Raw genomic sequence first — 27,985 nt, 5'->3', positions numbered from 1 at the left:
TGGGTGTTCAAGGAATGACCTGAGGAAAGAATGATATGAAGGGGCAAGTATGAAGATTTTGGAACAGAGGGTTACAGGCAGAAAGAACAGAAAGTGCCGAGTGTTAAGAGGGAAATAAGAAAGACTACTGTGACTAGAGCAGGGCCAGCAAAGTGGAGAGGAGTGGCACAGGTGTCCAGAGGACAGTTCATGCAGGGAGTGTAGGTCAGGGAAGGAGTCTGAATTTCGTTTTACATGTATAGGGAACAAAATTCTCTATAGTAGGATTCATAAAAACTTCATCATAGAGGAAGTCAAATGAATAAGTTTCTGGTTGAACTTTTCTTTTTGCTTTCAAGATAGCTTATTATATCTAGCATCAATCATGAAATAATCTGCTGAGAAAGAATTCTTAAACAAGAATTTAAAAATACATTAAAAAATAAGGATTTCTGCCCAAAGAAGAACTTTATTGGCATTAATTATTATATACTAATAGAACATTAATATTCTATTAATAAGAATTTTTCAACAAATACTTTTATCCTAATAAATAGAATCTACTTAAGTAATTATTAAAATATACTCATGAAAAATATATTCTTAAATAAAATCACGAGAAGTCTTCATATTCCATAATACATTCTTATTACTCTATTATTTTTATGATCTTTAATCTCTTCCTCTATCTGTCCCTCAAAATCTAGCTATAGTAGCAAGAGATGGGGTAAAGAAAACAAAACATTATTTAAAACACTGTTAGGCAATAAATAATTTTTAAAAAGCTTTAAATAGTAGTATATAGTTAAAATAAATAGGTAAATTTGTTGAAATGATGATTTGGTGAATTGACAATTTGGTAAACTGGCCATTTGCTTTTGTTGAACTGGCATTCTACATATTGTTAGTGAATTAACTGAGGGCCAACCAGAGAGGTCAAAGTTTATGGGAGCCAGAAGACTGTAATCTGAACACAAACATTTAATTTTGCTCTCTCCTAAACCTTGCATAAACTATAGGAAAGAGGGTTTTGTTTTTTTTTTTTCAAAAGATACAAACCTACAGAGTAAACAAAAGATAAAACAGCAACAATATATTTTGGAAACTGAAGGTAGATAGATGTGTGGTATCTGATTTTGCAGAGATAAGAAAGATAAATTCCAGGCCAGTAGCTAGGCAGGGGTATGGAACTGAGAATAAACTGATGTCTACTGCAGAATCCTCTGGAATTGGGAGTGAAAGGTATGAGGTAAAGGCTAAAACAGGAAGAACTGGTTGAAAGCTACCTTAAAAACTTTTCAATCCTTTCATCCCTTTCCCCATTGCACACTGTTGTGAGATCATCTCTCACTCACCCTAGCAGAAAATTGGGAGTTTATTCTTTGCAGAGAAGAAGCAGTGATTTGGTCTCAGACACACTAGGTCTACTTGAAAGCATTAATATTATGCTTAAAATAGGAGGGATTAAAGAAACATATGCTTCCTAAATGCTAAGAGGCCCAGATCTCTTTCCCATCTTAACTTCCAGATGCTGATAGCCACATCTTAAGCCTCCAGGTAGAAGACTGGAAGAGTCTTCTCTGAGGAATCAGAGCAGCCTAAGAGGAAAGGCCTAAATGTATTGACATCAGGGCTTCTTAACCAAAGACCCAACCAAATTAAACAATAAAAAAACCCTCAAAGTTGACAAGTCCCACCAAAGAACTTGGAATTTCATCCATATTTTCGTCTCCCACTGTAAATATGAACAGGCAACAAAGTATTACTAGGCAAATGGGGAAAGCTCTCAATATGAAAGATAAAGACCAAATCAAACTAATAGAAAAAAAAAGAGCAGCTAGAAGAAACAGGCAATATGCAGAGAGAAGAAAACCAAAAGTCAACACCCAGAGAGATGAAATGCATCCATGAAGCAAGTATAAAAAGGAATATTTAGAAAACAAAGAAAGGGCTCTTAGCATTAAATATGATAACAGAAATGAAAATTTCAATAGAATTGGAAAACAAAGTTAAAGATATCTCCCAGGAAGTAAGGCAAAGAGCCAAAGAGGCTACCACGTGGGAGAAAACCATCACCATGATAATTTTTTTTTCTTAGAACCTAACAGTTTCTTACACTGCATGAATTTTCAGATTGAAGGGTTCTTTATCATTGTGATAAAGAAAATAAAAAAACATTGAAGTACACCACTGTAAAATTATAGTACACTGGCACAAAGAAAATTCTATAAGCTTCCAGATAGATAGAAATATGGAAAAATAGGATGGAAATAATAAGTTAAAAAGAATCATAAACCGAAAATGGTTTTGTACTTCTCAAAAGTTACTCCAGAATCTAGAAAACAATGGATAAATACCAAAGAAAAATAGTATTTCCAAACTAAAATACTGTATCCTGTGAAACTACCAATCAAATGAGAGGGTATAATAAACACATTTTTGACATGCAAGTTCTTACATTTATCTTCTTTGCACTTTTTTCTCAGTAGATACTAGAGGACAGTTTACTTCAGAAAAAGGGAGTAAACTAAGAGGAAGATATGGGATGCAGAAGACAGGAGATCCAGCAGAAGTGAGAGGTGAAAGAAATCCCCAAGGATGAAGAGATATCCTAAAATGAGAATTATGTACCAGATTAGAGCAGTGCCACTCAAAAAAATACATATTAAGGGCTGTCATCCCCATTCCCTGTCATTATTCCATTTTTTAATCTTCACAAAGCTACTAGTAAGTGTATTCCCCCCCAAAACACAAAGGCATGAGATCCAGGAAACAGGGAATCCAAATCAGAAGAAAGCCAAAGGGAATTCCTAGGATGGCAGTAAAAGGAAGTCCCAGGATCATAGTTTCAGAGCAGGACCAAAAAGCAATCAGGGCAGAATGAATCTCTTGGAAGAGTCTTAAGTATCTGTCTGTGTGTCTGTCTCTCTCTCAATCCCCCATAGACTCACACACACACACACTCTGGAACTGATATATTAGCTGATAAAATTGCTCTTGTGGAAAATTATAGTGAGAGATTATTGGAAGATATGAGAAGAAATAGCAATTGGTAAAAGAAAAATTATGTAAAAACTGCGAAAAAAGCAAAGCAATTATTTTTTTAACATCTTTACTGGAGTATAATTTCTTTACAATGTTGTGTTAGTCTCTGCTTAACAAAGTGAATCAGCTATATGTATACATATATCCCCTCCCTCTTGCGTCTCCCTCCCACCCTCCCTATCCCACGCCTCTAGGTGGTCACAAAGCACCAACCTGATCTCCCAGCGCTATGTGGCTGCTTCCCACTAGCTATCTATTTTACATTTGGTAGTGTATATATGTCAGTGCTACTCTCTCACTTCGTCCCAGCTTACCCTTCCCCCTCCCCATGTACTTTAGGAAAAGACATAAGAATGTAATCCTAGTACCTTACAATAATATGATAGACATATCTGGACAGACAATAATCATATAAATACTGAATACTGATTAATAAAAAACTATACTATAACTCCACTGGGAGGATGGGGAAGGAAAAGCCAGAGAGGATGGAAGCACACCAGAGCTAAATCCTCTCTCTACCATTCCTATCTACCAAAATAGGATGTCAAAGGACAATGTCAAAAATAAATGAATGAACAAGATTAGAAATTTGGAGATAAGTAAATGGAGATGTATAAAAGCCAGAAGACACAGCTAGAAAAGGAGTCAGAAGTTGTTGCTTCTGAGGAGGAAGACTTGGGGAAGCAAAGAGGAGCGGGGTAGTCACTATATTTACACTAAGTCTTTCAGTACTATTTGATAACTCTTTATACTTAGTGCGTGTATTATGTTAATCAAAATCAAAAGTAATATTTAAAATTCCTGGGTTCCAAGAGAGGCCATAATACCTGATTTTGGCCTACATATAAATTGGATATTCACTCTGAATATCCAGCTTGCTCTCCCCTTGTAAATGCCCACAGCTTACACTCCCCTCTTTATGTCCCAAAATGCACAAAGAAATCTCATGGACATAGAATATGGGTGGGCAAACTATACCCCTTAGGGAAAATCAGTCTGCCACCTGTTTTAGTATGACCTATGAGGTAAGAATGGCTTTTACAATTTTAAGCAGCTGAAAAAAATCAAAAGAAGAATATTTTATGACACATAAAATTATATGAAATTCATATTACGGCGTTCACACTCACTTGTTTATTTTTTGTCCATGGCTTTTTTTTTTTTTTTTTTTGCTACTAGTAGAGCTGAGTAGTTGTGACAGTGACTGTGGCCAGAAAAGTAAAGAATATTTGCTATCTGGCCCTCTACAGAAAAGGTTTGTATACCCATAACCTGGAAGCTTAGTATCACAGGATGGGTACACATAGGACCATCCTTCCTCTTTTAGCACCTTTCTGAAATCATATTCCAGAAATACATGCACATATAAGCGAACACACACTCTAAACTATCAGAAAATCATCTCCTTTAGCTTCGCTACTGAAGCTTTTTGTCAAATTTCATCACCGGAATTTCCTTGCAGTCCCCATTTCCCAGCACTATGATTTTGGAATCATTAACTTAGTCTGTCATCTTCTCAATTAAGAACAGAGAAAAACTGAGGACCTGACTGTAAGAAAACTAGGGATGCCATATTCCAGCCTAGTATTACTGTCAGTAGGAAGAGAGGGAAACTAGGAAGGTGGATGATCCATAAAAGAAAGTAATTAGAAAAAAGCAATATTTTGATTTTTTTTCATTACAAGAGGGTCTATCTCCCCAAAGGTACTACTACTAGCGACCCTAAGAAAATGAAAACTGAAATGTAGTTTTTTTTTATCATTAATTTGAAATCTAGATCCACTCTCCATAAAATTGATTCTAGAAAGTTAGTTTGGTTGGTCCCAATCTGAATATGCTTCTCAGAAAGTGAGATTAAAAAGTTTTGGGTGGGGACAAAGGATAGAGGTCATAAACAGTTCTCTGTCCCGTGAGTCCATATCGGGCTTAAACTTCTGAAACTTCCACTCACTTACCTAGGCCTTCCCTCTTCCTCTAATCTGGGATACAGATGTTGTGACTCCTCTTCTTCTTCAGGTTATGGTACAGTTTTCGCTACTGGGGATGGTACAGTTTTCGCTAACTCCACCAAAAGAACTCTCTGATCCTATTTCTGGATTGTGACCTGAACACCATTCCTTGTTTGCTGTAGCATTCCTTGTTTGCTGTAGCATTCAGGATTGAGGCTTCTTGAAAAAAGTGGCCTGACTTTTGCATAGAATAAGAGAAGGGAAAACAGAAAATAAAGTCCTGTTTTCAGGGGTTGTTAAGGAGAATAAAGAAATTTCCAAAAACTTCTGGCCTAAAGCTTGAGCTAGGATCTACTGAGATACAGGGTAATGAGAGTTAGCAGGACCTTCCAGTCACTACTCTACTCTGTTGCCCTCTAGTTTCATTCATACCTATAATGACCTCTGCTGTGCTTCAATATTTAATAACTTCAAGCAAAGAAACAAGTCAATACTGGGGGCTAATGGGCCTCAGGAAAGAATCACTAACCTCTTCTCTCAAAAGATTAGGGGCCCAAAAGAAATATAAATCTTCGTAACATGAAGGAAGGGTACTGGCCCAAACATAAACTCCTTCCTCTCTGTTCATTGTTTTCCTTTCTGGGAGAAAATTCTCAAAAACATTTACAAGTATTCTTCATACTGTATTTGTATGTGTCCTTACAGAAAACAAAGAGGCAATGAGCTCCATTCCTTTTCTCCAACTCTGCCCTTCTAGCCCCACACCCCCCCTTAATACGAGTACCCCATTTCATCTACTGTGTGAGCTTCCAGGACTCTTTCTGCAAGTTTTCTCTTATGTCATGGTCACAAATTCTTCACCACATTTTGGATGCTGCTACTGAACCCAGGACTAGATATTCTTGGGCAGAATTGTTCCTTGGTGTGGTTCTGACCTGAACTCAAGGCATAGCTGCCAGAATGAGGTCAGAACTAATCCAAAGAAGCTATGGCAGAAAATATTGGGGCCAAAAGAGATCCCACTTAGGCTGAACTTCTGATTCCATGGGGGCAATGTTCCTGAGTTTCACTGCAGGTACCCTTCTGGCTCCAATGCCTGGTCCTAAAGGCATTACCTAGCTCAGAGAACAACTTCAGGCCAGGGGGAAGCCAGCTTCTTTTTTTTTAATTATTATTTTTTTAAATTAATTTTTTTGGAGTATAGTTTCTTTACAATGTTGTGTTAGTTTCTACTGTACAGCACAGTGAATCGGCTATATATATAAATGTATCCTCTCCTTTTTGGATTTCCTTCCCATTTAGGTGAGCACAGAGCACTGAAAAGAGCTCCCTGAGCTATACAGTGGGTTCTCATTAGTTATCTATTTTATACATAGTATCAACAGTGTATATATGTCAATCCCAATCTCCCAGTTCATCCCACCCCCCTCCCACCGTGGTGTCCATACATTTGTTCTCTACTTGTATGTCTCTATTTCTGCTTTGCAAATAAGTTCATCTGTACCATTTTCTAAATTCCACATACAAGCGATATTATATTTGTTTTTCTCTTTCTGTCTTATGTCACTCTGTATGACAGTCTCTACGTCTATCCACGTCTCTGCAAATGGCACTATTTCTTTCCTTTTTATGACTGAGTAATAGTCCATTGTATATATGTACCTCATCTTCTTTATCCATTCCTCTGTTGATGGACATTTAGGTTGCTTCCATGTCCTGGATATTGTAAATAGTGCTGCTATGAACATTGGGGTGTATGTGTCTTTTTGAATTATGGTTTTCTCTGGGTATATGCCCATTGCTGGGTCATATGGTAGTTCTATTTTTAGTTTTTAAAGGAATTTCCATACTATTCTCCATAGTGGCTGTATCAATTTACATTCCCACCAACAGTGCAAGAGGGTTCCCTTTTCTCCACACCCTCTCCAGCATTTATTGTTTGTAGATTTTTTAAATGATGGCCATTCTAACCAGTGTGAGGTGATACCTCATTGTAGTTTTGATTTGTATTTCTCTAATAATTAGTGATGTTGAGCAGCTTTTCATGTGCCTCTTGGCCATCTGTATGTCTTCTTTGGAGAAATGTCCATTTTGGTCTTCTACCCATTTTTTGATTGGGTTGTTTGCTTTTTTAATATTGAGTTGTATGGGCTATTTGTATATTTTGTAGATTAATCCTTTGTCCGTTGCTTCATTTGCAAATATTTTCTCCCATTCTGAGGGTTGTCTTTTCGTCTTGTTTATGGTTTCCTTTACTGTGCAAAAGCTTTTAAGTTTCATTAGGTCTCATTAGTTTATTTTTGGTTTTGTTTTCATTACTCTAGGAGGTGGGTCAAAAAGGATCTGCTGTGATTTATGTCAAAGAGTGTTCTGCCTATGTTTTCCTCTAAGAGTTTTATCGTGTCTGGTATTACATTTAGGTCTTTAATCCATTTTGAGTTTATTTTTGTGTATGGTGTTAGGTAGTGTTCTAATTTCATTCGTTTACATGTAGCTGTCCAGTTTTCCCAGCACCACTTATTGAAGATACTGTCTTTTCTCCATTGTATATCCTTGCCTCCTTTGTCACAGATTAGTTGACCATAGGTGCGTGTGTTTATCTCTGGGCTTTCTATCCTGTTCCATTGGTCTATATTTCTGTTTTTGTGCCAGTACCATACTGTCTTGATTACTGTCGCTTTGTAATATAGTCTGAAGTTAAGGAGACTGATTCCTCCAGGTCTGTTTTTCTTTCTCAAGATTGCTTTGGCTATCTGGGGTCTTTTGTGTTTCCATACAAATTGTAACATTTTCTGTTCTAGTTGTGTGAAAACTGCCATTGGTAATTTGATAGGAATTGCATTGAATCTGTAGATTGCTTTGGGTAGTATATTCATTTTCACAATATTTATTCTTCCAATCCAAGAACATGGTATATCTCTCCATCTGTTGGTGTCACCTTTGATTTCTTTCATCAGTATCTTATAGTTTTCTGCATACAGGTCTTTGGCCTCCTTAGGTCTCCTTTATTCCCAGGTGAAAAGAGATACAGGCTTCAGAAGTGCAGCCCTGTGAATACAGGAGCTATATGGAAATTAAACACTATCTCAGGCTATGTGATAGCATTCCAAATTTCTGTCATACACTGTTCCCTCAGGGAGAAAGATCTTCTTCCAGGATTTCCTCTAAAAGCGTTTATTTGTGTATCTTGCTTTTCTAGTTCTTCAACTATAATTCACGGACATTTGGGGACCAGAGAGAAGCCAAGTTCAAAACCCTTAAAACCAGTGTGCTTTCTACCATGTGTTAGTGCTTTACTCTGATAAAAATCTCATTTGTGAGGTTTTTTTTCAAGACTATCTACCACAGCCTTATGAAGTATTCGTATCCCCATTTAGTAGATGAGAAAACTCAGAGAAGTAACTTGATTATGTCAGATTTAATGATAGAGCTGCGATTTGAATCTAGGCTTTTCTAGGACCAAGGCCTCTGTTCTTTCCATTTTCCATGTTGGGGGTCATCACTCAATTAGAAATTCAATTTCTAAAGTTATCTAGGAAAGAAAGAATGAAACCCTCTAAACCCATCATTTCAGAGGTTAGTTTAGAATTGATAAGAATCATTAAGAGGAGGAAGAGACATGAAATGGAAAGGATAATCTAGCTTAGGCCGGACTGTGTGATAAAACTGAATATGTCCACTTTACTAATTTCATGTGTCCCAAGTTCCTTGTCACTGGGGATTCAAACAGTTAATCCTCCTGTCCTGAAGCTCAAAGGAAGGGTAAGCTCTCTTTGTAGAGCCAAGCTACACAACATATTCCCTAAGAGCAGGAGGCTTCCATTTGTCTAGGCAGAAAACCCAGATTCTAACATTACCTTTCCCTGACACTGCCTGCCTGGCCTTTATGCACCCCCGGAGGTGTGAGAAGCTGATTTCCATACTTCATTGGCTCACTTAGAGCTAAGTCATTGGAGGGAGAGCCCTGGGTACTAGTTTCAATGTTTTTGCTATACAGTGGTGGAACCCTGGGCGGGGCCTTTTATCTCTGTTTTGTCTTCTGTGAAATGAGAGAGCTGGCCAAGACCTACTGTAAGTAGTCAAGCAATGGACAAGGGCAGATCCATGGAGCCTCTGACCCACACCATATATTGCTCCCTTCCAAGTTCCTAACCCATAATGGGTAATACTTTTATTCCCAGAGCCCTTTACCATGTTAGGGTACAAACAAACACCAATATCTACTAGTTTTTTTGTGCCAAGCACTGTGCTGAGCATATTCACATATTTGGGGCTTTCCAATTGGCACGCTCGGGGAGAAACAAAAACTAAACACATCCTCACTTCCACACCTAATGCTTGGGTGAACAAAATAAAAGTCCTAGTCAGATTCTGGAACACTCCGCGGTTCCAAGGCAAGAGACTGAAGGAGAGTAGGGCCTGTTCAGGAGGGTGAAACTTAGGAGGCTGTCAAATTCTACTCCAGATTGTCTATAGCTATCTTTCTACCTATTTCTTATTCTTCTCTGTCTCATTAATAAGGAGCACAACAGCCTTTTTCCTTCAGAGGCAAATGACCACGACATCATCTTGAGGCTTAGCAGCCTCTCAGGCTCCACATCAGCCTCAGGATACAGGAGGCTCTGAGACTACATTTCCCAGAAACCACCGCTCCGCTTGTGGTCTCAGAACAGCTTTTTGAGGGGGCGCGCATGCTCTGACCATTAGCACCAGATTCTCCTCCGCTGCGTATCTCCCCCAACCCCGCGATTGGAGTATTGATAAGTTAGACCCACCCAGCCTTCAGAGTACCGGAAAGGGGTGAGCAACAAGACCGGAGCTTTTGGCTTTCACCCACTCCAGGCGCCCAGTCTTTCTCCACCTCATTTGGTAGTCCCGGGACCCCACATCGTCCCTCTTTTCGATGCCCGTCGTCCTTTGAGGACGGGAGTCCGCTGCGTGCGTCCCCTCAGCCTTAAGACAAGAAGGAGGAGCCAAAGCCCCACAAAAGGGGCTTTGGCGAATCTTCATGGAAATTATTCCTGCAGCTTGCATAATTTTAGTTTTAAGTAGTACGTGGGGAGAAAATTGTTAACAAGAATGAGATAAGCAGTCAATTTTTTATCCAATTGTAATGCACAAGAGCAGTTGCAGGCCTAAAAGGTCCGCCCCGTTACCAAGACAACATAAATAGCCCAGGGACAAAAATTTCTCTTTTCTTTCATTCTCAGATCAACAAACACTGGTAGAGGCCCATCAAATAAGATCTGGCCCTTGTTCTCTAGGAGACGAAGTAAAGATGACAGTCAATCGATAAATATTTATTAAACTCCTATGTTGGCAACACATTAGACACGGAGGTAAAACAATAAATAAAGTGCTGCCCTTGCTCTCCTGCAAACTATTCTAAGACAGAAGTGATGATTGTTGTGACGTGTGGTATGGGAACAAAAGGCAAAGATTCCTAACCACCATTAAAATGGAGGGGGAGAGAGTAAAGAAAGCCGTCCAGAGAAAGTGATGGATGTGAATTAAGTTCTGAAGTGACCTATATTTGTAAAGAACTTCAATCCTCATTATCTGTACACAAAATTAAAGTCCAAAAAAGAAATTGAAGTCCAGATGATTAAAGAGCTAAACATTAAAAAAAAATAAAGTAAAAGTATTAAAAGAAAATATAGGATACTAATACTCTTTCTATGATCTAAGGCAGGGAAACAAGTCACAAAACTAAGAAGTCATCAAGGAGAAGACTGATAAAACTGACAACATAGAACATACTGTATAGCACAAGGAACTCTACTTAATGCAATGTGGTGACCAAAATGGGAAGGAAATCCAAAAAAAAGGGGGATATATGTATATGTATAGCTGATTCATTTTGCTGTACAGTAGAAACTAACACAACATTGTAAAGCAACTATGCTCCAATAAAAGTTAATTTAAAAAACTGACAACATAAAATTAGAAACTTATCAATAACAGAAGATACCATAAACAAGGTTAAGAGACAAGAGACAGACAAGGAAAAAAATATCTGTGTCATGCACGAGAGCAATCAACATCCAGATGTTTGTGCCCACCAGCCAAAAGTACCAGGAAACACAACAGTAGGCAAGCAGAGTTGAGTCTAATACTACAGCAAGGAAGGCTGCACACCATGGGCAACAAGGGGGACATTTCCGTAAGATGGGGTTAAGAGGGGATTGTTTTGTGATTTGGGCTTGTGTTACATTTGCGGAGAGTCTTTCAGAAATCGGGGCAATTCTATGATTGGATATCTTAATTTTTATCTAGGATGTGAGAGAAACCGAATGGAGCTGAAGCTGTAATTGGTAAAGCAGCAGCAGGCCCTCCTGTTCCCTGGGAGAAGGGGATGTTTGGTCATTTTTTGTGATTTGTACAGTGTTCTTGTTTTTATCTGTGCTCAGATAATTTCAGAACGGTTGTATTGTTGTCCTGCTCCATTGGAATCACAGAATAACTTTGTCTGACATTGGTTATTTTCTATAGTTGTTTATATTAAGTAGGGAACGCCTGGGCCTAGGTACTAGGTGCAGGCTAGCTCCTTCTATCTGACACCTGCCATTTTTGTTTCTCGTAGAAGTCAATAACAAAACAATAGACAACACAATAAAACATTAGGGAAGTATAAGAACAATAATTCACAAAAGAAAAAATAAAAATGAATAATTAAACACATGAAAAGATGCTCAACTGCACCAATAGGAAAATGCAAATTAAAACAATAAAACACTGTTGGTGTTAATTTAAATTGGTCCAGGCTTTTTGGATGGCAATTTGACAATATCTACCAAAATATTATACGCAAGTACCTTTCAACCAGGAATTCCATTTCTTGAAATCTCTCCTAGAGAATTATATGCACATGTACACAAAGAGGAATATAAAAGGATATTTATTGTAGCATGTTTATAATAGTAAAAACTGGAAAACCTAAATAACTGGCAAAAAGGAATAATAATAGTTAAATAATTGATCTTATTTAACTTTCTGTTATTTAATTTAAAAAAAAACACTTGAAAGTCAATATTTATGGCTCTAAGTAGCAACATAGGAACACAATTATGACATAACATTTAATAAGGAAAGCAGCACTCATAGTTATACATCAGTATGATTCTATTTTTAAAAAAATTTCCAAAGGAAAAAAAAAAGATTTAAGAAATACTCCTAAATACAAATAGTATATTTAGATGGCGGGGCTATGGGAAATTTTTTCCCTTCTTTCTAATTTTCAGTATTTCCAAACTGTGATTAATTAGTATGCATTTCTTTTAGAAATGAATAGGAACATTTAAAAAATGTAGCAGCCTACAACACGTCAGCAAGTACTAATCCAGACTAGCTGGACTGGCTAAATGATTGTCAAAAAATAGTCCCTATGCAGAGAAGAGTTCACAAGGAAAAACAAGATTTTCCAAAAGTACCTAGACTCCATGACCCATTTTAAAATCTGGTTGCTCTTATGCACAGGTGCTGCCATGTTCCAAACCGATTTAGTGACCCTGGTGACATGTTAATACTGCTTTATAAAGCTTTTGTTATTTTTAATTACCAAGCATCAGGCCCTATTATTTTTATCACTGAGCCTTACCCAAATCCTTGGCTTTATTCCAATTCTGAGCTTTGCCAAATAGGGTCAAGGACTGGGTGAGATTTCAGGAATGAAGTTAGGGAAAAATTTGTAATATACTAATAGGATATAAATCTATTCATGATAAAATATTTAAAACTGTTTCTATATGCTTAACTTTCACTGAAGCTTAATTTTCATATTTTCACTTCCTTCTGGAATATCTCCTTTTATTAACTCAAATGCAAAATGCTCAAAACCAAATATATCATTTCCTCTCACCATGAGCCATTATTTAATAATTAACACAGAACTTGGAGAAGAATATGATCAAACTCCAGGCCTTTTAAAATTTTGACAAAAGTGTATCCCACGGTTGCAGATATCATCTGAGCTTATGGAAGTAATTCCACCATAAATAAGAAGAGAATAGAAAATGTAACCAAGAAGCAAGTCTAAGGACGTCCAACTGGTAAAGAGGCGTAAGAGCAGGGCTCACACATATTTCAGGGTTATGGTGTGGTAAGGGTCAGGCTCCAAGTGAAACTGCCACATAGACTTTGAAATGGTTTTATAGAGAGGGGTAAGAATAAGGGCTTCAGTGGGTTTGCTGAAGGAGTTCACTATATAACACTGTGATGGCAGGTTAAACTTGATGGTAGAAAGCTTATGAGCATAATCAAAAGTTTAGACCCAATTAAAAGATATAAGCAAAGTACAGCTGCTGTAATATGACTGGATCCAAACAGTATTATACCTACATTGCTGGTATAGCTCTAGAGAATGAGATGAATGGGTAATTTCATTTGGGTAAAAGGATATTCTCATATCCTTATGAGAATAATAATAGTGATAACAATAAATATAATAACCAACAGTTTTGAATGCTAAATATGTTGTAAGGCCATGATAAGTGCTTTACATTCAATCATTTAACCAATATTTATTGAGCACCTGGTATGTGCTAGTAGGCACTGTGCTAGTGAGAATAGGGTGGTTAACAACTTGGACAAGATTCTTGCTTTCACTGGGCTTATTTTCTAGTAGAGTTCATGAGTTATCTTATATAATCCTTCCAACAATGTCTCATAGGTATTATTAAACCTATTTTATAGATAAGGAAACCTGACGAACAGAGAAATTAAACAACTTTCTAAAAATCACAAAGCCAGCAAGTGTCAGAGTTGAGAAATAAACCTAGATGGCCTGACTCCAAGGTCACTTTAAAACCTTTATGTTATGATCACGGTTAATTAATCAAGGGTAATAAAATATTTCTATCTACATGTATATCAAGGAGTTCTTATACTGCTCAAAATGCAAAACTTTTGAGGGGAGAAGAAAGTTCCCAAAAGGAAAAATTTTTCTTAGTTCCAAGACCAATTAGAGAGTCCTCCAACACTTATTTGTGATAGCCTAAATTTTAGAGTTCAACAACAAGAGCAAAGCAAAACTACCTTTTATAATTTTTGAATTAGAAACATCAAATGAGGTTTTTATAAGTGAAATGTGGTGAGAAAGAAAAAAAAAACTACCCTTAATATCCAGGAACCGATTTGATACAGCTAGGCTATGTTGTCCCTGGACATAAACAATCTCACAAGAACATCCACTTCAGATAAGATTATTCAACAACCCCACAAAATACCAAATATTTCCCTGTCACCTAAATGAATGATTGCTTCTTCTTTACCATTATAGCTTTACCTTTGCTCTAGTTTCCTCTCCCTATAGATAAAATTTATCGATATATCCAATCATAGTGTTGTCCCTGCTTTTTGACACCACCAAATCTAGAATGTCCGCTTCCTTAGACTCTCCCCAAAATTATCAAAGTCAAAATCCCAGAATAAGTTTTTGCTAACATCCTCTTACTGAGACACCGCACAGCTTCCCATGGTGTGTGTTCTACCTTGCTACAATGAGTAATAGATTCAACTAATTTAACTGCAGGTGTTCCTGTAGCTTTTGGCTGAAGAGCGTAGACAGCATAAATATAAAAGTAACTGGTGATAAATTCCACTAGACATGTATTGACCCTATATTATATGCAAGGTAATGTGTTAGGTTCTAGGAAGTATTTGTGCCAAGGAGCTTATAATCTACTGAGGGACAAAAGGAGCACACTAATGAGGCACAAAATGCTTGAATTTTAAGCAGAAGCAAAGGTTATATTATATTGAGGGAAATCAGAACAACTTCATGAAGAGGTATATTTTGAAACTGGTCTCAAAGTAGAGGAGAATTTATGATTTCCACATGTTGAATGAGACGGAGGATATTAAGAGCTAAGGTAAAAGACTACTGTATTTGCTTTCTTAAATGATAACAACACTGTCTATAAAGCACTGAGCGCTCTAGAAATATTAGCCTTATTTATTCCTCAAAATATCTACATTTTGTAGATGAAATTGAGAGGGTTTAAGTCCCTTCCCCAAGGTCACACAGCAAATAAGTGACAGAGCTATGATTCAAACCCAAGTCGGCCCAACTCCAAAGTCTATGCTTTTAAGCATGACAACAGTGCAAGCCAGGCTTTGTGGCTGAAGTTTGTGCTCTGACTCTTGGAACTGGGCTCCAGATCCCAAGCAATGTGTTGATATAAACTGAATTTCATTTTTCTGAACTCCATTTTCACTTCTCATTCCTATTTCATCTCTGGGCCAAAGTAAAGAAACAGAGATATCTATGGAATTATCCTACAGACTCAAGCCTTGGTCAAGCCAATTATAATTGATGTAGTACAAGTTTCCATAACCTTATGTCAGCACTAAGCCTATAGGAAGCCAGACCTTCAGAGAATCATAGTATTAGGAAGAATAACCTTGAAAATCAAACATTTCTGGGATGTCAAGCCTGTGGTCTCCAAATCTGTAGGAATTCATAAACAATTTTCAATATTTCAAATGTTCTCATAGAAATCACATAGCTAAGTCTGTGCATGATAAATCAAACCTTGTTTTTTGGTTTTGACTGACATAGCAACTCAGGGTGGCAATCATGTTTATCTTATGCTAATCAGAAACAAAAATTTCTTTAATTAATAAGAAATAGAAAACAGTTTCTTAATAAATATGGTATGTACCTTACAAGACAGAATCTTTCAAAGCATGAGACTCAAGGAGGAAAAATAGTAACAAGTTAGGGTTCCTGATGGTCTCACTGCTGTAGTCAACCTGCTCATTTTGAGGATACCTAGGCTTGGAGAGGTGAAATAATTTGCCCAAAGCTACTCTCCTAGGGAACACAGTTCAGCAAAGGTATGTAAACAAATGTTTTTTACTGTGTTAAAATATACATAACATAAAGTTTACCATCTTAACCATTTTTAAGTGTACAGTTGAGTGGTATTATATATACATTCATTCACATTACTGTGCAGCCATCACCACCATCCAACCCCATAACTTTTTCATCTTGTAAAACTGAAACTCTATACCTATAAACAATAACTCCCCATTCTCCCCTCCCACTCACCCCTGGCAACCACCATTCTACTTTCTGTCTATGATTTTGACAACTCTAATAAGTACCTCAAATAAGCGGAATCATATGGTATTTGTCTTTTTGTTACTGGCTTATTCCATTTAGCATAATGTCCTCAAGGTTCATCCATGTTGCAGCATATGTCAGAATTGCCTTCCTGTTTATGGGTGAAAAATATTCATTAGATATATATACCACATTTTGCTTATCCATTTATTATCAATGAACATTTGGATTGCTTCCATGTTTTAGCTATTATGAATAATGCTGCTATGAACACGGGTATACAACTATCTCTTTGAGACCCTGCTTTCAATTCTTTTGGATATATACACAAAAGTGGAATTGCTGGATCATATGGTAATTCTATTTTTAATTTTTTGAAGAACAATACTGTTTTCCATAGCAGCTATACCATTTTATATTCCCACTAACAGAGCACAAGGGCTCCAATTTTTCCACATCACTTGTTTTCTGTTTGTTTGTTTTCAGCAGTAGCCACCCTAATGGGTGTGAGGCTGTATCTCATTGCAGTTTTGATTTGCATTTCCCCAATTCTTAGTGATGTTGACCATCTTTTCATGTGCTTATTGGCCATTCCTATATGTTCTATGAAGAAAAGTCTATTCAAGTCCTTTGCCCATTTTTGAATCAGGCTGTTCGCTTTTTTGTTGTTGAATTTTAGGAGTTCTCTGTATATTCTGGATATTAATCCTTTATCAGATATACGATTTGAAAATATTTTGTCCCATTCTGTAGGTTGCCTTTTTACTCTGTGGATAGTGGTTTTTGACGTACAAATTTAAAAAGTTTTTGTAAGTCCAATTTGTCTATTCTTTTGTTACATGCCTTTGGTGTCATATCCAATAAATCATTACCAAGTCCAATGTTGTGAAGCTTTGGTCCTATGTTTTCTTCTAAGAGTTTTATTATTTTAGGTCTTACATCTGGGTCCTTGATCCATTTTGAATTAGTTTTTGTATATGGTATTAGGTAAAGGTCCACCTTCATTCTTTTGCATGTAGATATACAGTTTTACCGGCACTATTTGTTTAAAGACTATCCTTCTCTAGTCAATGATCTTGGCACCCTTATCAAAAATCATTTGACTGGGGCTTCCCTGGTGGCGCAGTGGCTGAGAGTCCGCCTGCCGATGCAGGGGACATGGGTTCGTGCCCCGGTCTGGGAGGATCCCACATGCCGCGGGTCGGCTGGGCCCGTGAGCCATGGCCGCTGAGCCTGTGTGTCTGGAGCCTGCACGTCCGGAGCCTGTGCTCCGCAACGGGAGAGGCCACAACAGTGAGAGACCCATGTACAGCACACACACAAAAAAAATCATTTGACTGTGTATGGGAGGGTTTATTTCTGGGCTCTCTATTCTGTCCCAGTAGTGTATATGCCTGTCTTTATCTGCACAGGTATTTTAAACCATAGGGCAATAGTGTTCTGTGACTGTTTATTCTTTAGATCAGAAAAGAATGTGAAGCTGGTGGCTGGCCTGAAGGTGGAGAGGTGTGTTTTTTGTAAACTCCAGTAGCCTTCTCTGAGAATGAATAATATCAGTCATTATGTTCAGTCAGGTTTCTTCTGCTGTTAGAGAAATATTAACCCCTATCTGTTACAGTTTTTTTGTTTTTTTTGTTTGTTTTGTTTTTTTGCGGTACGCGGGCCTCTCACTGTTGTGGCCTCTCCCGTTGCGCAGCACAGGCTCCGGACGCGCAGGCTCAGCGGCCATGGCTCACGGGCCCAGCCGCTCCGCGGCAGGTGGGATCTTCCCGGACCGGGGCACGAACCCGTGTCCCCTGCAACGGCAGGCGGACCCTCAACCAGTGCGCCACCAGGGAAGCCCTCTGTTACAGTTTTTATAAGAATTTCATGTAAACGAAACCACTCATTTAGTAGAATGCCTGAAATTCAATAAATTTTACCAATTAGATATGCTAGACAAGTAGTTCTCAAAATGTGGTTCCCAGAACAGCAACAGCATCAGCCGGGAATTTATTAAAAATGCAAATTATTAAGACATAAAGATGGCTAACAGGTACAGAAAAAATGCCCAACATCACTAATCATCAGGGAAATACAACTCAAAACCACAATGAGCTATCACCTCACACCTGTCAGAGTGGCTATTACCAAAAACACAAGAAATAATGAGTATTGGCAAGGACATGGAGAAAAGGGAACCCTCGTGCGCTGCTGTTGGTATTGTAAATTGGTGCAGCCACTATGGAAAACAGTATGGAGGTTCCTCAAAAATTAAAACTAGAACTACCATATGTTCCAGCAATACCACTCCTAGAAATTAATCTGAAGAAAACAAAAACACTAATTAGAAAAGATATATGCACCTCTAATTTCATCACAGCTTTATTTACAATAGGCAAGATATGGAAGCAACCTAAGTGCCCATCAACAGGTGAATGGATAAAGAAGATGAGGTATGTACATGTGTACACACACACACACACACACACAATGGCATATTACTCAGCCTTTTATGGCTGAGTAATGAAATGAAATCTTGCCATTTGCGACAACAAGCATGGATGTGGAAGTATTATGCTCAGACAGAGAAAGATAAACACCATATGAGCTCACTTATCTATGGAATCTAAAAAAAAAGCACAAGCTCATAGATACAGAGAACAGACTGGTGGTTGCCAGAAGTGGGGGGTGCGGGTGGGTGAAATAAGTGAAGGGGGTCAAAATGTGCAAATTTCCAGTTATAAAATAGCTAAGGCATGGGGTTGTAATGTACAGCATGGTGACTAGAGTTAATTATACTGCATTGCATATTTGAAAGTTGCTAAGAGTAGATCTTAAAAGTTCTCATTATAAGAAAAACAATTTTGTAACTATATATATATATGGTAACTAGACAATATATACAAATATAGAATCACTATGTTGTACACCTGAAACTCATATAATGCTATATGTTAATTATATAAAAACAAACAAAATGCAAATTCTTGGGCCTAACACTAAATATACTAAACCAGAAACTTCTGGAGTAGGACCCAGCAATGTTTTTTTAACAGGCTCTTCAAGTGATTCTAATATGTATAGTTTGAGAATTAGTTCCCAGCATGACAAAAAAACCAAAATTCTCCTGAAGGTATATTTACAAGTATCTTGTTTATCATTTATACATTCTCAAAGGCATAAACTAGCAGTAATACGGGAGTTAATTTTAATAACACTGCTTGTCAAAACTTGCTGATGGGCAGGAGAATGAGGTAAAGAGAAAGCCTGCGTGCTCAAGGCCACTACAAGCACGCTACATGGAGAGCCTGTAGTGGGAAAGAACATCAAAAGGCGGAGGAAACGCAGGAAGGGGAAGGGTATTTTCGTTAATTATTCAGAAATCTCTAAGCGCTGGGGAAAGGCCGTCTCCTGGCTCTGCCCACGCCATTCATTCTGACTAAATGCCTTGTTTCCTTTTCTCTGCCCAGCCTAGTCCTTTGATAAGCAACTCTTCCTCACCTCAGGAGTCTCCTGAGCTGTCCACTTGGCCAGCGTGTTCCTCTCCCCGGCCTAGCGAAGTAACCTTTGTTCTCTGCGTTCCTTTTGCTCTTTGGCCTTACCCTAATAGAGACTTTTCACGCCTTAACTGTTCGTCTTTTTTTTTGCTCCGGGTATCCCTCTCGGCACGTGCTCTTCGCCAGCGGTTACCAATTCCCTTCACAATTCCCGTTCTAGGCTCTGAGGCGCCTCCTACCTACCGCCTCGGAGCAAAGGGTGGGAACACAGCAGGGGCGGAGCCAGGGGAAAGCTGCTCTCATTGGCCAACGTTTGCTTCCCTGCCCCCCCCCCACCTTTGGGGAGGGGGTGGATCCTGGGAGGGGAAGCACTGCCCTAATTACTGGACTTCACTGCTATTGGGCGCATGGTTTCCCGGTCCTCAAGGCACTGGGTTACCTTCCTCTGTGGGCGGGGCAGCTCCGGGAGGTTCTACCCTCTCTCTGAAGGTTTTCTGGAAACCATCGTTTTAATGTGGATTACTCTGAGCTCCTGAGGGCCCCGCAACCTCCCTGGCAAGCCTTCTGCCTACATCACTCACAGGACTTCCTGTTGTGACCCCTCGCTTCTGGAGGTGAGAAAGATTAAGAATTTTTGAAACCGGGTTTTAGAAGACCCGTTAATGGAGGTTTTCTGACGGTTTTTTGATGTTCTTTCCCACTACAGGCTCTCCATTTAGCGTGCTTGTAGTGGCCTTGAGCACTCACGCTTTCTCTTTACCTCATTCTCCTGCCCATCAGCAAGTTTTGACAAGTAGTGTTATTAAAATTAACTCCCAGTGTTACTGCTAGTTTATGCCTTTGAGAATGTATAAATGATAAACAACTGTGGAAGGAATGGAAGAGGCAGATGGAGATTCATTATGTAATCAGTGCGGGTAAAGCGAACAGGAGGAAGATTCACTTTTTTGAGAAAATTTCTCAAATTTTCTTTGAGAAAATTTCCCTGTCTTTTATGGATTGAAAACCCCTACATCTTTGTGACCACGGGAGGAGCAGTCCTCCTTGGAGTCTTAATTTATTTGGGCATTCTTTCCCTGTCCTTAATTTTCTCTTTCTAAAAAAGGCCTACCCTAACTTCTTCAGAGTAGATGCTTTCATTTTTAAGGCTCCTTTAGGAATACTCTTATTTATTTATCTATTTTTATAAATTTATTTATTTTTTATTTTTATTTTTGTCTGCATTGGGTCCTCGTTGCTGCGCACAGGCTTTCTCTGGTTGCGGCGAGCAGGGGCTACTCTTCGTTGCGGTGCGCGGGCTTCTGATTGCGGTGACTTCTTTTGTTGAGGAGCACGGGCTCTAGGCGTGCGGGCTTCAGTAGTTGTGACACGTGGGCTCAGTAGTTGTGGCATGCGAGCTGTAGAGCGCAGGCTCAGTAGTTGTGGCGCACAGGCTTAGTTGCTCTGCAGCATGTGGGATCTTCCTGGACCAGGGCTTGAACCTGTGTCACCTGCATTGGCAGGCGGATTCTTAACCACTGCGCCACCAGGGAAGCCCCTATTTATTTATTTATCTGTAGCACTTTTTGTATTTTCCACATTCTTAATAATGCACCTATATGAATCAGAAAAATAGGATATAAATATTATTTGAAAAGAAAAATAACTGTTGAAGTTCAGAGGCTGCAGACAGGGCAGAATTAGTTTATCTAACATATTGTTTCAATTTTTTAGGACTCAAGGTGCCTTCTTCAACCTTATCCAGCTACAGGCACAAAGAGACTTGGTACTGTATCTTAAGGATCTTAAGGCAACTGAATCCTGGCGAAAGGACACAGGTGAGGAACATATGAAGAATCGCTTGATAAAAGCAACTAGTAGATTAGGAAAAAGGAGCAGCTGTATCTGAAAGTTCTTAAAGTGCCGAAATAATAGTTCTCAGCAGACTAGGTATTTTATCTGTAGCCTGGTCCTTTTCTTCTGGAAAGTCATATTTTAGAATTCTGATATATGAAATGAATGTGATTTTACCCTCTTTTGGATAATTAAGGCCTTTGGATACTAATCTTGAAACCTAATTTTTTTGCTAATGTTTAAACATACTTTATTGACAGAGACCCTAGAGGCTTTTTCCCTATTGGTTTTAAAAATAGTTAAAAAATAAGTTTAAACCATAACTTTTACTCTTTTGATGGTTGAAGGAGGAAGCATGTAAGAAAGTGGGACAGGAACTATAAAGGGGAATGTTTCCCAAGCATCCAATAAGGGAAATTGGAAATGAGTGGCAAAGAAAGAGTATCTCGGTTTTCCTGAAATCTATGAAAGGTGGAATCTGATAGGCCAACAGGAATCCAGTGTAAGAGGAAAAGCTTGCCAAGTATTTTATATATGAAAACTTTGGGTTGATTTCAAGTTGGAGTTATCCTTGAGTGTTGGACCATCATATCTGTTGTTTTAGAAGAGCAGTGTAGTTGTTGAAGGATAAAACTACTTCTGGTGGTGATGAGGGTGGGGATTGAAATATGTGAGATTTGTTTCCAACATGTGCTGTTTTGTGTCAGTTTATGCTAGATAAATGATTCTCTAGCACATAATATGAATAGTAGAATTCTATGTTTTTAATAGTATAACTTCTGAATCAGTTTAAGTGCTTTGTAAAGTTAGTTCTTTAATCTGTTAAGTTTGTAGCCGTCTTGCAGTTGTAGTATTGGTAGATAATCCAGATTTCTAGCCTAGGTCCACAGGTCCATGTATTTATTTCTTTTAGTATTTGTAGAGAAAGTTGCACCTCTTTTTGGCATATTTTTGTATATTAGTGTCAAAGGAGACTTTTTGTATAATACTTAGCTGTAAAAATAATTTCAGAACTCTCATATATATTGATATAGAGAATTTGTCCCCAAGAGGCAGGGGGTGGTATGAGGCAAAACCATGCATGAGCTTCCAGGCTTCCAGCTCATGCTTAATTGTCCCATACAATTTCACTTACCAGACACAAATTCAAAAATAAAGTTATTAAGAATTTTAAGATAGCAACCTCAGTATTAAACTTCACACATGGAGCCCTGTGTGACTGCACTAGTCACATGCCCAAGAACCTGGCCCTGCTAATTACATTAAAGAAATTTTCTCCAGTGTAAAAGATGAGGGATACACATTCCTTATGTATTCCTGTTGTGTTATTTATCTTGTGCAAAATAGAAGGCTCATTCACACTGATGACATTCAAAGTGTTTCTCCATGGTGTGACTGCTCATCCATTACCTAAGGATAGAGAAATTGCCCCCTACTCATTGGTAACATTCATAAGATTTCTGTCCAGTGTGAATTCTCTTAGATTGTCTAAGGGATGAAAGATCAATAAGTGCTTTTCAACACTCATTGCATTCATAGGAATTCTCCCTACTGAGTACTCTCTTATGCACAGTGAGCAAAGAACTTCAGTGGAAGGATTTTCTCTACTGATTACATTCATAGGGCTTTTCTCTGATGTGGTTTGTCATGTTTCCTAGGGGATGAAGTAGCACTGAAGGCTTTCCCACAGTCAGTGAATTCCATTTTGTGTTCTGTTTTACACAGTAAGGGAAAAGCTACTCCTGAAGGATTTTTCATATTGATTATAAGCATAGGGTTTTCTCAGGTGTGAGTTCTCATGAGTGCTTCCTGAAGATTGTTCCACAATCATGGCATTCATAGAGTTTCTCACCAGTCTTATGTGTGCAGTGCAGGTAGAATTTACACTGAAAGCCTTTCCATATCAATTACATTTATAGGGATTGTCCCCAGTATGAATTCTCATGCCCTCCAGGGACAGATCTAATGCTAAAGACTCAAAAACACACTTACGTTCATAGTGTTCTATTCTAGTGTGAATTCTCATATGTATCCAAAGGGATGAGTGATAACCAAAGGCCTTCCTATAGTTCTTACACTCTTAGGGTTTCCCTTCATTATGTATTCCCATATGCATAGAAAGTTAAGAGTAGTACTGAAACATCTTCCACATTAATTACATTCACAGCATTTCTCACCAGTAGGAATTTTCTTGTGTTGAGTAAAGGAGGAAAAACCCTTTCCTCCTGCAGTGTCTCTCCAGTGCCCTCTACTGACAAGGCTTAACATCATGTCAGCTGGAAAAGGAAAAGTATTTAAAAGGCCCAGATCCATTTTCACATATCCCACAACAAAGGGTGAATTTGGTGGAGAGGCAATAAACTGGTAACTGGAATAGCTAGTATGGTAGAAATTATGGTAGGAAAAGGAGAATATGTACTGCTTGTTCAAAGCTTTGATTAGTGAAATGATATAAGAAAAGAGAGATGGTGCTGCAATTTCTCTTCCCTAGGTGGAAGAGGAAAATTTGAGATCCTTGTTGGGTTTACTTGTGAGATGTGGAGAATTCTCATTCTGAAATTTTTCTTTTATACACCATTTACCTTCTCATCTGTAAATGTGAATAATATTATCCACTTGTCAGTGTTGTTGAAAGAATTAGTGATAATTTATAACTAATTGTAATGCCTGGTCCATAGGCCTTCAATAAATAGTAGCTCTTCTTCCCTAGATGGATCAAAGGCTGACAAAAATCCATGGGAGAGTAGTTGTGTTAAAATTTAAAATTGGGTATTATTTTCCCAGGAAATGGAGAATTGTTTTTTTGGTTTGTTTTGCGGTACGTGGGCCTCTCACTCTTGTGGCCTCTCCCGTTGTGGAGCACAGGCTCCGTACGCGCAGGCTCAGCGGCCATGGCTCCCGGGCCCAGCCACTCCACGGCATGTGGGATCTTCCTGGACCGGGGCACGACCCCATGTCCCCTGCATCGGCAGGCGGACTCTCAACCACTGCGCCACCAGGGAAGCCCGAGAATTGTTTTTTGAATTGAAACATTTAGAACTGGAATTTTGAAGAAAAAATTGGGGGAAGTTATACAGTATAATACAAGAATGTGTATTGTTAAATGGGAATGCAAATAAAGCCTGCTTTTGGCTGTATTCTTTAGCATGGAAAAAAAAAGCAATTTTTAATAAGTGAATTCAGTTTTGTGGAACTTTAGGTGTTTAGAGATTAGGATAGAAATAAAGTTCTTCATGGTGGGATTGGTATATCAAATTGGGCATGTAGGTATGATATGTTTTAATTCTCGGACTATAGGAGTTAACATATACATGGTAAATGATTGCTACTTTGCAAATTTCTGTTTCTGCTTCGGCTTCATTTGTACAATATTCTGGGAATTTGAAAAGGGGTGGATGGCTGGGAATTATGATAACAGAATTGAATGATCCCCAGGATGTAGTGCTATTGGGGGGCTGCAGTATGACTGTGTCTTACGATTTCCCAAGCCTCATGTTGAAAGTATAAATCCTCAGAGAAATGGGTTTTCAGCTTGAGATGTAACTGACTGTAGTAGAACAGTTCTTAGATGTCCCATATTTTAGACTCATGGAAAGACTTAACTATTAATAAGCCTTGGATGAAAGGCTTAATTTGTATAGCATATCTTTGTTTGGGTTAGATTTCAGTAATACCAAAGCCCATATTTCTTTCTTGCTGTCATTTTTTGGGGGGATATAGATTTTATGTATGTGGGGATGGGTATTCTTAGAGCTTCTTGGGAGGGGTTAGGGAGACCAGATCTTCATATCTGCAGGCTAATTGCTGAGAGGTTTGCCTGGTCCTCCAGTAAGATCACCTGGATCTAGATTCTCTGTACTCACTTCTGAACAGTTGGGCTGAGGATTAAAATGATGAATGTCCAATTGCCAGACTGTCTCCATGCTTTTAAGGAATCTTGATATTTTATCTTTGCATTCCTTTTTGTGAAACCACTTTAGTCCTCCCGAAAGCCATGAGTGGACTAGTGGGCTTATTTGCTCAGATAACTGTTGTGGGGTTCTTTGCATTAAAGTGGAAGGCACAATAGTTCAGGAGAGGAAAAGGGTTTTAGAATATAAAACAAAATGAGATGGCAAGTTACTTCTGCAAAAAAAGAGCTAGCAGTTTAAGGTCAGTTGTAATAGATTGTTGAACAGGTTTCTGTCATTCAGTTTGGGGAGAGATAAATCAGTGCAAGAGAACTGAGTCAGAAAGACCTAGCCCCTGGGAACCCCAGGCCTGTGGATCAGGGAAGGGCAGTGAGATATAGATTGAGGTTAGATCAGAGTGTGCTACTAAATTTTGCTGTGCTCTGACATGGAGTTTTCCTTGGTGACGTTAGAGTTATATAACTCTGTATGAGGGAATGAGATTAATAAAACCTTGATGTTCTTAGAATTTAGTATAGTAATTAAAGGTTGCTTATTGTCTAAATCAACGAAGATACTCTATAGACACCTCATAGAGGCATGACTACCCTAGAGGAAGGGTCTTGTTTCCAACCAAGGACAAAACGATCTTGCTCTGGAACTTGAAGCAGAAGGATTATGACCAGACATTATTCCCAAGTATACTTTTTCCTCTCCCCCCACCCCCTGCCACCTCCAGCCCCCAGGACTTCCAGAAATTAAGAGCTATTGTTCTTTCTCACAACAGGGTGGTGCTGTCCTCTCTAGGTGATAACTTCTAGTTTGTAATCATAGACTATTAAAATTGGAAGGGATAGTTCAGTCTTATATTTCTGCAGCTGGGGTTGGTAATTCCTGATTGGGGGTATGATGTTGGTTTGCACTGACTGTTTTCCTGAAGAAATCATTTTTTCCTGAAGTATCTTTTCCTTTTGGGGTGTCAGATAATGGGGGCTAGCAAGTAGATTTATTCTAAAGAGGGAGGGATTGGTGCTATGGAAAATGTCAACTGGCTTTCTTGCCCTCTGAACCAGCTGAGTGGTGGTGGGGCATTTGTTTCCTACCTCCCATTTTTGGTTATTCCTCTACTACTTACAGCATATTTATACAGAAATCTATATGAAATGAATGGTTATATATAAATCAAAATGTTTGCTCTTTTTTGCCATAGGTGTTTTTGATATTTTTTCATGTATTTCTTTTCCTTTGATTTCAACCTCTCCCAAAGGTTTCCAGTTGGCCTCCTTTCTAATCACAGGGGTATCAATAAACATGGTTGTTTGATCTGGTTCTTGTCTTTCTTTTGTGATGATACCATTATGTGCAGCCAACCTGTTTTTACCTGGAGTCAGCTGATTTGAAGGTCAGACTTCATTGACTTTCCTCCTATTCTCAAAGCAAACGCTTTAGTTTCTTTTTTTCTCTGATGGTTGCCCCATCCTGTGACCACTGGCCTATGCAACCATGAAGAATAGCCACACATGGGAGAAATCAGCACCATGTGGTTCTGCCTCTCCATCTGGCAACTCTTCCTTGATGCACTGTCCCTGTGCTGATGTGTTAGCCCCTGCCCCTGGAGATCCTCAGCGTCACAGTACTCTGCCCTGATTAAAAGATTGGGAGAAGGTACAGTGAGTGCTTATAGATACTCTTGATTCTGAGCTGTGATTATAAACTTCCCTCTAGTCTATAATGGAGATGTATAAGGGGGTGGGGAGGGTCAACCTTGGAGAAAAGGAAACCTAGCATAGTAGTTTTAAGAGCTCAGGCCTTAGAATTAAGTAGACTTAGGTTTAAATCCAAACTCTACCATGTACTACTGTGTGACCACTGACATCTGTGTCATTATTGTTGTATCTGTCCTTCACACCTTGGCCCTAACCCACCTTTCCAGCCTCATCTCCTGCCACTTCCCTTCTCATTGTCTACTCTCCCCCACCCCCCAACACTTGTGTTTTAACCAGGAACTACCTGGGAGCTTGTTGGAAAGGTAAAATCTCTGGATCCATCCCAGATCTAATGTATTGGAATCTGTACTTTATGAAGTAAGTGCACATTAAAGTTTAAGAAGCACTGGTCTAAGCAACTTCCTGGAACTCTGATTCCTGGAAGAAACAATGCCACAGTCTAGCCTATGACTGCAGATTATACGTGAATGTTCTCTGGAAAAGTATGATATGCTTTGCAATTTGAGGTATTCTTTGAATTATTCCCAGCTAAACTGTGTCCAGAATAAGAGGTCCTTGAGCAACTGGCTTCCTTGGTTGCCTTCATTTCCAGTCCTTTGAAATTCATCCTGCTCTTTTCTCCTGATTTTCTGGGAGTTTCCTGCTGAATCCAGAGAAAGCCTCCTCACCAGCAAGGAACTTAAGCAGACTCAATCAAATGCCTGCTATATATAATGAAGGATAGTGTTAGGTACAGCATGGGGCATAGAAATTCAAAGACTGTCTGACTCTCAAGGACCTTTTTATTTAGTTGGAAAGACATTAACATTCAGAGTAAAATAACTTTATGCTAATTTTATGCTTTATATTTGAGTAGCCCTTTGTTATCTACCATCACCTCTTTTGAATCGTTGCAATAATTCTGTGATATTGGTAGGAAGGGATTATTAAGCCTTTTTATTTTTTTTTTTTAGATAAACAAGTAGGATTCAAAAATATTAAGGGATTATTAATGTCATATGGCTATTAAAGA

The 27,985-nt window shown here is 38.6% G+C and overlaps 1 protein-coding gene across 1 annotated transcript in view; it reads right to left on the bottom strand.

Moving 5' to 3' along the window:
* OR10AD1 (olfactory receptor family 10 subfamily AD member 1) overlaps positions 1-11,135 on the bottom strand; it is a 34,719-nt gene extending 23,584 nt beyond the window's left edge. Inside the window, 2 exon segments of the mRNA XM_030835017.1 lie at positions 9,768-9,929; positions 11,115-11,135. Of these exon segments, the coding sequence (XP_030690877.1) occupies positions 9,768-9,929; positions 11,115-11,135 (183 nt within the window).
* Positions 11,136-27,985: the final 16,850 nt, after the last annotated feature.

This window comes from Globicephala melas, chromosome 10 (genome assembly GCF_963455315.2).
Source record: "Globicephala melas chromosome 10, mGloMel1.2, whole genome shotgun sequence".
Lineage (NCBI taxonomy): Eukaryota > Metazoa > Chordata > Mammalia > Artiodactyla > Delphinidae > Globicephala > Globicephala melas.
Note: the sequence above shows the minus strand (reverse complement) of the source record. Positions and strands in the feature narration are given on the sequence as shown.